This window comes from Amblyomma mixtum, chromosome 3 (genome assembly GCF_055824585.1).
Source record: "Amblyomma mixtum isolate Tamu chromosome 3, ASM5582458v1, whole genome shotgun sequence".
NCBI classification, from domain to species: domain Eukaryota; kingdom Metazoa; phylum Arthropoda; class Arachnida; order Ixodida; family Ixodidae; genus Amblyomma; species Amblyomma mixtum.
Genome location: NC_143014.1, coordinates 315365349 through 315376995, shown reverse-complemented (window position 1 = coordinate 315376995; position 11647 = coordinate 315365349). Strand labels below are relative to the sequence as shown.

General features: G+C 47.8%; 1 protein-coding gene across 4 annotated transcripts in view; it reads right to left on the bottom strand.

The window, feature by feature from the left end:
- Positions 1–1489: 1489 nt before the first annotated feature.
- The window catches only part of LOC149355673 (uncharacterized), a 29769-nt gene continuing 19611 nt past the window's right edge, over positions 1490–11647 (bottom strand). For 2 of the 4 annotated variants that reach the window (XM_089583984.1, XM_089583982.1), the window contains one exon: positions 1490–2513. In XM_089583984.1, coding sequence (XP_089440110.1) covers positions 2503–2513 — 11 coding nt within the window. In that variant the 3' untranslated portion in view covers positions 1490–2502. The remainder of the gene's footprint in view (positions 2514–11647) is intronic. The other 2 variants (XM_089583980.1, XM_089583981.1) reach the window with 1 other exon arrangement.

Sequence of the window (11647 nt, the reverse complement as noted above, 5' to 3'; positions counted from 1 at the left end):
TGGCATAGCATTGTCAGCGGTGTATTACATCAGAATACAGCTAAGATTTGCTAACTAGCAGGGTGGTTACTAATATTGAACAGTTAACTTTTTAACTTTTTCTTCCCTTTTTGAAGCCCGTTCTAAGATATGGTAGGTTCCTTAATTACTGACAGGTGTGTAGCCCACCGTTCATACAATTTTAATAGAATGTCACAAACACAATTACTATCGGCGCAGTGGCCCAACAAATTTTCGTCTATTTCGAATAAAGGCCCCTGGACACAGGGCCTTCATTTCATTGAACCAGCTGATGCTTTAGCAAAGGCAGCCCTGAGTGCTCCAATCGCTGACCCTCTTCCAACCCGTGCGTTCATCACGGCGGCACGGGTTCGTACATACACATTAATGTCAGAATTTGGCGCATCAGCGCACACTTCCTTGAATGATTTTCAGCACCTTCGGCTCCCTTGGAGCAATGCTTGGCGATTTCGCAAACTTTAAGTTTCCTGCACGCGATCATGTTGCCGTGTGCCAAAACTAGATTTTTACCGCTACAGACCTGGTCTCGCGATCTCCACATTGTGACCATATTTTGCAGAGCCAGAAACAGCAGATCATTTTTGTTATGACATAGCTACTCATCGCTAAAGAGGAGTCTGTTAGAAGTTCTCTTCGAAAACATAGTTTGCGCCTGTCTTCGGTGGTTATTCTGTTCCTTGGCGCTTCTACGTTTGGACGTACCAGCGGGAATGTTTGCTCCGTAGTTCAAAATTTTTCTCTAGAATCAGTCTTCCATCACAAGCTTTCGTTATGCTATTATTACTATTCATGTTCTTCTTTCCTTGTGTTCCTTACATCTAGAAATTTAATAAAGTGCGACATTTATTTTAGGTGCTCAAATTTTGTATATCGACCTCTGCCGCATGCAATCAACAAAACTGGTAGTCACCGCTTGGTCATGGTCAATCCCCCTTATAAGTACGCGCAATTTTATTTGGCCAATGACACCAACAGCATACGAACGAGTATGTTGGCAGCTATTTCTACCGGATGTATAAGTGAGCACTTTCGAAATTTCCTATAAATAGGTGGTTTCAGTAGAAAGACCTTTTGAGAAACGTGCTAATAATCAAGCTAATTGGTTATTTAATAAACTAGCACTCCGTAACTAAACGTTGAAGTAACAGTCGGGTGGCTCGTGTCATTGGCGAGCTCGTAGCCTCAGAATGAACGATGGCATTTCAGGATTTAGAACACAAAAAATTGGCCGTGGCTTAGCTAAGGTTAAGCCTGGATATCTCGAAGCGAAAAGCTGCGGCGATGCTCGGCGTTTAGCTTGAGGTTATACTTACGGTTACACTAAGGGTATAGCTTTATGGCCTTTCCGAAACGTACTGTCTTAGACATACAAAGTTTGTACGACACGTTACACAAGGCTATTAAAATCTCTTTATTCTTGTACAATGGACACATTGCCTTGCACTGCGCACACACTACATGTACTTCGGCGATGCTCACAACCTCCACGTTGCCGTAGTCGATGAACGTCACCTCGGCCAAAGTGTCATCGCTGCGCGGCCAGGCGGACATCACGGCGCGGTACCACACATTGTCCGTGAAACGCGCGAAACACGGCGTTCCCAGTGGTATCCGGCTCTGGTGCAAAAAGCCAGGCTTCGCAGCGTCGGCTCGAGGCCTTCGAGGTAGTGTCTAATGCGTTAATTTAATTTGTAGTTCCTCTGGACGTATAGCTTCAGCCAGTGGATCTTGGACGCAACGTGCGTTAACATAGCCTTAACACAGCCTTGGCATATTAACAAATTAGAATTCCGTTAAGACTAATAATCCAATTTCCATAACACTAATTGATAACAATGTTGGTGCTGGTCCAGGAGTGACGCCACTGGCTTTCTTCGGGGTAGCGGCGTTCCCGTTCCAGTCCTCGTGTACCGGCGCCACAGGGGCATGCCGCGAGGCATGCTTCCCGTGTAACAGCGGATTCGAGGGCGGTCTCGTCGCAGACTCCGGGCGGGCACAGTGGACGTAGGCTTTGCCGCTGCCGATATCCGCTGCGCATATCAAGTAAGAAACATAAACAACGTAGCAAATACACGTGCAATGCGCGCTATTAATGCGTTGGCATTAGAGGGGTCTGTGCAGGCGGAAATGGCGACCGCCATCTGTGAGTAGCCCACCCGCCACGGTGGCAACCTGCCCACTGGACTATGAACAGAATTACTGTGCTGCATTTGGTATGACGAACCATACTATGGCACCTCTGATATAACAACATTTCGTTGGTTAACCTCAGATATACAGAACCTTAGTATGTCACCTTGAATATAAAATCCTTTCGTGTGTTAACCTCGGATATAACGAACTATCATGTGTCAACCTCAGATATAATGATTTAACACATTCAAACGATCCATTGAGGGTCGCCTAAGATTTCTCTTCTTCTTCTTGTCCCGGTAGATAAGGCCCCCATCGAAGAGCCGTACAAAGGCCTCTGTAACTGCTTCACTCATAGGCTGCGCCATTTCCAAACAGACAAAAGGCACGTGCTTATGAGAAACCCACACTGCTGCAAGTGCCTCGCCGGCTTGCAGCTTGTCAAGCCAGAAGTACTGGAGCACACACAAAAGGAGGCAAAGCACAGGAGGTTCGCTGCTATATTCATCTGCTCTGCTTGCATGGCAGTTATGCTGACTCTTTAGTAGTCAGCACTTGAGATGGTAGCATCAAGAATTGTCCCTAAAGCAAGGTCCAGGAAAATAAACGACAGTAAAACCTTGATAATTCCTAGAATCTTAATTCGAAATCCTCGATAATTTTAAGAACTGCTGTGCTGTACCTTCTCATGCAAATTAGACTGGCTAATTCGAGGCGGTGGCCCACACAAGCCCAGTGAACTCAAAGATCTGGGATGCTATGAGGGAAAGTCCAATCCCACTTTGGCCCCAAACCGGTGAAGCAACGACCCCCACAAGCCGCCAGGTGACGCAGCAAAGCAATGCCGATCAAATGCCAATGCTTGGTATGTGAAGCACCCCAGCCCCAGTAATCCCAGCACAAGCGTGCCAGTGCTTGTCCCGCGAAAGGTAGCCTGCGTGCAACACTGCCTTGAGCTGTTTCCTTCAGTGGTGTTCAGTGGTTAGTGGATTAGGTTACCGGCATCTCCTAAGTGCCGTCGACCTTTCTTCAGAAAAACAACTATCCGAAACTGGGGGGGGGGGGGGGGGGGGTTGACCTATAAGTGTAGCTGACCTATCTGCAGTGTCCAAGGCAGTTCTGGAGGAACGGCAGGTGGTAAGTGCCCCGGACCGGCGCCATTTCCCACAAGGATGCATGGGGCTTCAGGCATAAAAAAAACGTAAATTCGTATGTAAATTGTTCTGCTAAAGAAAACTGGAATTACGTGCCCTTTACATGGCTTGTTCACGCTGACAGTTGCTTCCTCGAACCAGGGGTAAGTATCGCAAGAGTAAACTCCGATAATCTCCAAGGCATGTGTCGTGCCGAAAACTGTAACTACAGGACCGTTTGCAGTTTTTTTTTGCCGCTAGACAACTGGGCGACACGAGTCTGGAAGGCAGGGTGGAGCACTGTTTGCTTGCTTTTGACCTCAACTGGCTTCAAACTGGTGTCCCTGTGATCGCATCATTACGTGTTTATTGAATTGAGTTGGATGCGTGCCGCGACAAAACAGGGTCCAGCAGGGCCCCAAAGCGAGAGGAGGAGGGGTTGAATGCATAGACTTATATTTGGAGTAATCTTTTTTTTTTCTTTTGCCAGCAAGGGCTACAAATAGGGGGGGGGGGGTAGGCTTTTATGAGGCAGTATGCAGTAATTGCAAAGTTCACCCAGTAAAGGGTAGCGCGTTCCCACAACAAAAGAGTATTTCAGCTCAGTCCCATCTTTTTTACCATGTTTGATTAATTCAAAAACCCAATTAATTCAAATATTTATCGCAGTCCCAATGGCTTTGAATCAACGACGCCTATCTTTTCATGTTCAGCGTACAAGTTTTTAAATGTCCATCAGCACTGGTGTTTTCAACACAGTGCTTCTGGGTGATCACCTGTTAAAACTCATTTTGCGTGTTCGTCACCGTAGCTATCTTTCAAACATAAAGTACAAAGGTGGCGCTGCTGATGAAGGCTGTCTGCATGGAGGATAGCTGCCACTATGCGAGTGAGAAGACAGCAAAGCCAAACACCAATGAGACTGCATGCGGTCTCCTGAGCTGCCATGTAGTGCAGCTGCATTGGCCACAATAATGAAAAAAAGCTACTTCATGCAGTCCGCCCTAAAATTTGCTAACCCAGAGCAATATCTGCTAGCACAGTTTTGTTTACACAAGGAGGATATGTAAGCCCATGTTTCAAAGGCATCTGCAAGTATCGAACATCTTTTCAGTGCCCTGCCGATGTGAATGACATTTCAACTGAATGCCTCTGTACAACCTTGCGCAACAGGATGATCAGACTTTGAGAAAGATGCAACCAAACTGAACCACAAGTGAGGAGACATGGACAGCACTGTCTCTTCCCACAGTTTTTTTTCAGCTGGAGCTGTGATGTTAAACACTCTTTTTATGACTCACCATAAAGATATTTTCGGTGTACTGTGTTTGAACAAGAAGAAAGGCACCATTCATAACCCATGGGCATGCCACTTCTCTGTCCCATGAGATCATTTCCCAAAGCGAGCAGGCCTTGCAGTAATCTCTAAGTGCACAAAAGCCAAAATGATGTTGCTAGCCAGTGGTGGTTTTTTTTTCATTCTTTGTTCATGTGACATGCCCTCTTCATGGTCTCCATGTGAAAAGCGAAAACTAAGCGTGTGCGGATATTCGAAATTTTGAATATGAATTTCGATTATGAACCTATTTGGTTCATGTTCTCTGGGTGATCGCTGCAATCAATCGCATGGAACATGACACAGAGGGCACTGGAAAACTGAGCCAAAGACGTGCAAAAAATCAGCGAAAGCTCCAATTAATTAATTACACAGATGTCGTTGTTTAGTACACGACTGCGGCTTCGAATCCAGAGTGCTCTTGATGCTGCTACATACCTGATTCAGCTCTAGTCGAGTAATCCAAAGAACAAAAGCTAACAAAGCAAGCTACATCAATGATTACAAGCATCAGCGGAGTCCATTTTCAACGCGATCGTGCCTTCTGTGTAGGCCAACTGAATGGGAATGGAGAGCGCAACATTATCTCGAATGGCAATGACGAACAAACATTCAAGCCCTGGTCAGCACCCGCTGACTCCGTTTAAATTCAAGATGCCTGGAGGAAGAAGACGAAAACGGCTTTGTTGAACTGAAGAACGGCAAGAAGGTGCCCGTTGTGAACGCGCGACCCGAAGCCGGAATGCACAGGATGCCTGTCTCGGAAGGGAAAGTAGGGCCGCAAAGAATTTCAGTGCTGCGAGACACAGGAAGCAGCGCGGTCATCATAAAGCGAGGCTTGGTGCGAGATAAGGATCTCACTGGAACGAAGAGCCTTGTGCGGCTAGTAGACGGCTCCTTTAAGCGCTTACCGGAAGCCAGAGTGCAGGTGCAGACTCCGTACTACAGCGGAAAACTGACTGCATTGTGCATGGAATGCCCCATATACGACCTTATACTGGATAACATCAAGGGGGCAAAATTTCCCACGGACCCAGACGGTCGCCGCGAGGGTGAAAAATCCGAATCCTGCACATCAGAGCGTCGCAGTGATCGGCAGGAAAAAAAGCGGTGAAGGAAGCGCGAGCGAGCTAGCGCAAGAAAGGAGGAAATAAAAGAATCACGCAAGAAGGAAGAACGGAAAAATGTAGCGCAGGAACGTTCCGCGCAAGAGAAACCCTTTTCACAAAAAACAGGCGGGAACGAAGTAAGCAGCTGTGAGAAGCTGGCGGATAAGCCAGTAAGTGGCCGCAACGGAGCACGAATGCCGAAGGAAGGAAGGAAAAGCGAAAGAAGGACACGCGGAAACAACGTGTCTAGAATTTCTGATAAGTTCAGCGCAAGACACACTCTGGAAATGATTCTCGTGCTGATCGGCACATTGCTTCGGCTGTTTTCCTGCCGCACTGTCGAATTCGGGAAGGTGACCAAGAGTGTGTTCACACCGGTTCTTATCGTGAGCCTCTGCGTTGTGATGCAAGTGCCTTGGAACCTGTCGATTGTCTTGTTCGCAGGTGCATGCCGCCCCGAAACCTTTTTGTACGCGTGCGATATGAAGGAATTTCTCAGGACGGAAAGGACAGAGGCAAACATTGACAGAGCGAAGGAGTCGCGTAAGGAAGAGAACCACGAGTGCGGCCGAAAGCTTGAGCGAAACAGTTCTGTTCCGAACCTACTGTGTAGGCCGAACGGGGAAGTATAAGCAAAAGTATGCCTCATACTTGTGTGCCTCCTGTTTGCAATGTTGTGTTAATGTACTGCCCAATCGCGGTGTGTTTTTATGTGCATTGTGAACATTGAATTGAGTTTCGTATGTGCAAACATCATTGTATTGATGTATGTATTTTGGCCTTCGCCATTGACTGTGAGCGCATGCATGTGCGCGCGAATTGCACCGCGGAAATGCGGCTTGTTTTGAAGTGAAGTTTTGAAGGGCAACCTGTCTATTGCACTGTGTTATGTATTTGAAAGCATCAAGATATTGATGTGTGTACTTCGGCATTCACCCTTGACTTTGTGAGCGCATGCATGTGCGCGCAAATTTTGTGATTTGTGAATATTGTTGCACAATATTCTTAAAGGAAGGGGCAGTGTCAGAAAATTCGGCGCATTTTTCAGAACAAACAAAGAAAAACACCGCCGCGCGCACGGCGTCTCGCCGGCGCGAGCCGAACGGGGGAGAAGGAAAACCCCGCTGAGCGCGTGGCTCTCTCTCCCCTCCACCACCGCTCACAGACGCGGCGTGCGCCGAGGGAATGAGTCATCCATGCCGAAGATTTCTCTAGAACATCCGAGTCGCTTCTACCGCTGACCGGGGGAAAAGGGGGAAGCCTTGCGTGCACTAAGACACGTCCCCCTCGCCCGTCGGCGACGGTGCCACGCCAGAACAGGCTCGAAACTTCGAGATGCGATCCCCGTACTCTGACCAATGGGGACGCGCGGCCGGTGAGAAGAGGGAAGGGAGACAGCACTGCCGATGCTAAGTGTATGTGCGCGCCTACTCTGGCGCGTAGACCAAAGAGACGTGGAAGCGAGCCTATAAAAGAAGGCGTTAACCACTATCAGTCAGTCCGGACCGCCGTTTAAGCTTCATCGAAGCGCGCCCGTTCGACTCCCGGGAAAACACCACTCGGCCAGCATCGGACCAACGAGGCAATGTTCGCCAGTCTGCGGGACGGCATCGTCGTGGAACTCTGGTCGTCGGACTGCCGCAGTGCCCGGTGAACAAATTGTGTTTTGTTTGTTTACCTCTCTCTCGTGAGTTAGTGCACTTTAGGTGCAATATTGCCTTTGTATTGCATTCTCTCTCGAGTTTAACTTTGCATGTGTTGCATTGTTCAATTAATCACTTTTTATGTGTCTGTACTAGTGATTGTGAAATCCTCTGTATCGTCTCATCGCTGTATAAACCTTGTTTTGTTTTGTAAACCTTTGGTTGTGACCCATTCTCTGGCTTGCGACCGGCGAAAGCTGGGCACCAAACGACCAAAAACCTCTTGTCACTTGGTAGCTGGTCTCCGCTGAGTTTGCCACACTGAGTCGAGGGCATCTCCTTTGAGTCCGAGACCGCTACCCCCACACGCTCTAAGGGTGTCAGGGAACTTCCCACGTAAAAGTGCGCGAAGTGTGGGCGACACTGGGTGGAGATGCCCGCTTGGTCACACCCGGGGACCCAAACGACTTGCTTGCCACACATCCGCTGCCTGCACAATGCCGCGACAGCTTACCACCAGACTCCACTTGTGAGCGATGCACCAAAGGGTGGAATCCCGAGCTGCTGTAGAGAGAGAGTTAAGCCAGGGGTCACCTGATTCATTTATACTCCCGGAGAACCACGAGGGTCAGCCCAAGTGGCACTCTGAAGCAGGCCTCAATTTGGCCCAGAGAGGCCTCTGAGGGCAGTCCGCTCAGATACCATTACGTCAGGGGACCAAAAATGTAAAAGGAAACTGACACACACAGTTAGACGCAGCCAATACTCAGCACTCCCCCAGCTACAAGCGTTCGGTGCAATGTGACCCGGCAGTACTTTCCACCTGCTGCTCATGCATGTTCCAGTGGCAAGCTGCTCTCTAACTCTCCAGTTTTCCCATTTCTTGGCAGCTACGATGCAGCTGTGGTGGCGGCTGTGGAGCCCTGTTTGAAGCCTTGCTACAGCAATGCACAAGAGAAATCATCAAATCGTCGATAATTTACCAACTTTACGGTCACTATGTATCATGAAAATTTCAGATATCAAGGTGAAGGTGATAGCTGTGCACAAAAGTTTTTTTGAGCCACACCCATGAGTCTGCTCGTCACTCGAGCATAACCTGTGACTTTCTATGCAAGCAGTGAAAGCGTACTCCTGGATCAAGGCAAGGGCATATGCTATGCCTTGCAGTGCAACACAATCACTTTTATATCGCACTTATTTTCGTTGCAGTCACCCCATGCAATTCCTGTCTACTCATGGAGAGACCTCATGGCGTGACAACATATTATTGTGCAAGCCAACTAGAGAAAAGACACCAAGGGCTTGGAAGACTATGAAGATGGCACACAAAAATATTGACGCAATAGATACACCAACATTTTTTTGATAGACAAGACTTCACAAATTTGCACAACATTACAAACCGCAGCGAAGCCTCCGCAGCGTTAAAGGGCAGCTGAACCACTTTTTCAAAATTCCACAATATTCAAGGATTCAAATCTATGAAGCCTGTAGGTAAAGCATGCCAAGTTTTTTTTTTTGTGCCAACATTTAAAATGTTGACGTAATCACCGATTAACTCTCACACTTCTCTTCACAGCGTCGGAGAAGTGAGGAGAAGCTTGGCGGTGACGCTGTGGAAGGCGGGATTTGTAATTTCACTGCCTTCGCCCACAGCCCGGTGTGCGTCACTGGATGCGGCAAACAACGCTTCACAGGCTTTGCCTTCAGTGGCATTGTTTTTCTTAAAAGCAATCACTTCTGTTTTGGAAATAATCGACTACCATATATGACGTTGTCATGTCCCCCCCCCCCCCCCCCCCCCTCCTCGGTGGTGTGTGTTGAAGAGAAGCCTGAAGACCGTCGCCGTTTTAATCGGCGATTACGTAGCCCCAAAAGGCTTTGAATGCTTTAACTACAGGTTTCACGGATTCTACGCCTTTAACCTTTGTCGGCCATAGGGACATGTATGTCCCGCCCGAAACCTTAACCAAAAACTGCCTCCACTGCTCAGAGGGAAATATGTAGACCCACAGAAATGGGTAGCGCCATCATGTAGAAGATAGAGCAACTATTTTTCAAGTTTTTGCTTCATTTGGTAGGTGGCGCTAGTAGCTCGTGTTGTTTTTCTGTTGCCTTGTTTTTTTCGGTGCCGTCGCTCATGAAGTGCGTGAGTTTGCTTGCTCCATCACCATAAAAAAGATGTCCGGTAAGTGCAAAAACTGCATCTTGCACTCCTGTAATGCGCTTAGATCAATTGTAGGCAGGTTTGACATGAGACTAAGGAATTTGTTCGAGCTGCATGCAAATATTCCGAACGTAGTGGTGGTTGGTTAGGCCTAACAACCCCCCTGAGAGATAATTTTCATGCCCAGACATTTTCAAAGTCGGTTTTGCTATTCTCGTTCATATGTTGTGCTGCTATGTATCACCAAAACACAAATAATTTGACAGAGCGTGCTGCACGGTTATTATTCATGTGTAACCTTGGGGCCTATATAAATTGTTGCCGGTTGTTTCTGCAGGAAAGAAGAGGAATCTGACTGCAGAGGAGGCCCTTGATCTACACTTCAGGCTTCCGGATCTTGAAAGTGCAAGCAACGATGATAGTGAAGAATCTTGTGAAGAGCTGCCTTGTGATCTTCAAAGCGAAAATGACAGTGAAAGTGATGATGTTCAGCCTCCAGTTCCTACTGTAAAACGTAAGAAAGAAACGCGGAGAGTGTATACTGGCAAGCAGAAGAAAAGGCGTTGCGGCTCAACTGTTGGCTCGTCAGCTGCTGCAGATGATTCTGTATTAGAAGGCGAGTGGGAGACGACACCAGCAGATGTGATGCCGACGGACACTGAGCCGACTTTTTCTGCGAAGCTATCGTCGGAGAGCACGGCTTTGAATGCCTTCGAGCTCTTCTTCACCGACGAAGTGGTGAATCACATAGTTCATCATACCAATCTTTATGCCACTCAGGAAGGAACACGGAGCTGGATACCACTCACTCCCGATGAACTAAAGTCCTATTTTGGCATGCTGGTACTTATGAGTGCCAATCCTATGCACCAGGTACATCTCTATTGGAATTCTGACAGCCTATTCTGCGTGAAAGAAATCGCTGCGGTCATGCCGCACAAGAGATTTCAACAAATCACAAACCATTTGCACTTGAATGACAACACGCAGATGCCAAAGAAAGGTTCAAAAGAGTATGACCGCTGCTTCAAGGTTCGGCCGCTCATCGAGAAGATGAATGAAAATTTTCGTAATGAGTACACGCCTTCATCTCATCTCGCAGTCGACGAAAGTATGATTTTATTCAAGGGAAGATCCTCTATGAAGCAGTATATGCCTATGAAACCCAAAATAAAACGCGGGTACAAGGCGTGGTGCATTGCGGACTCGTCCACAGGATACCTATGCAAGTTTGAAATTTACCAAGGTAAGCACCAGGAGCGACCAAGCAAGAGAACACTTGGAGAACATGTTGTCTTGTCATTGTCAGAAGGGATCTCAACACCAGGAAGTCAACTATTTTTTGACAATTTCTTCAGTTCAACCTTTTTGCTACAGCAGCTCCGTGACAAAGATGTTTTAGCTTGCGGTACATATCGCACACATCGAAAGGACCTACCAGCAGAAGTAAAGGTGAACAACAAGCTTGACCGTGGTGAATACATCTGGAGGAGAAAAAAGAATGTTACCGCCTACCAGTGGCGGGACACCAAGCACGTTCACATAATGTCGAACTATCATGACCCCTGTCAAGACGTTGAAGTCGAGAGAACTACACCACAGGGACATAAAAAAGCCGTCAAGTGCCCCGCAGCAGTGTGCGACTACAACCTCTGGATGGGAGGGGTGGATCGCTTCGACCAAAAAAGAAATGCGTATCCACTAGACAGGCGCTCCAATAGGTCGTGGAGTCGCATTTTTTATTTCATTCTTGACGCAGCGATTGTCAACGCTTACATCCAGCATTGCTACAGGAACACCATCGCATACCTGCTCTTTCGGGTCATGCTGGGAAGACAGCTCATCAGTGGAAGGAGCTTTCGGAAAGGTCGGCGCAGCCTAGTGCTTCACAAGCGAGGAAGCAAGAACTGCTCAGTTATGAGCGGGGTGCCGAAAGATGTTCGCTTCAGTGGCCAAGGGCACTTCCCATGCACCACCACTACGCGCAAAAGGTGCCGATGGTGCTCGACGGTGTCACAGGAAAAGCGCACAAAGCTTCTATGCATAGCCTGCCAAGTGCCTCTTTGCATTACTTGCTTTGAGCCTTTCCATCGGCAGGGATA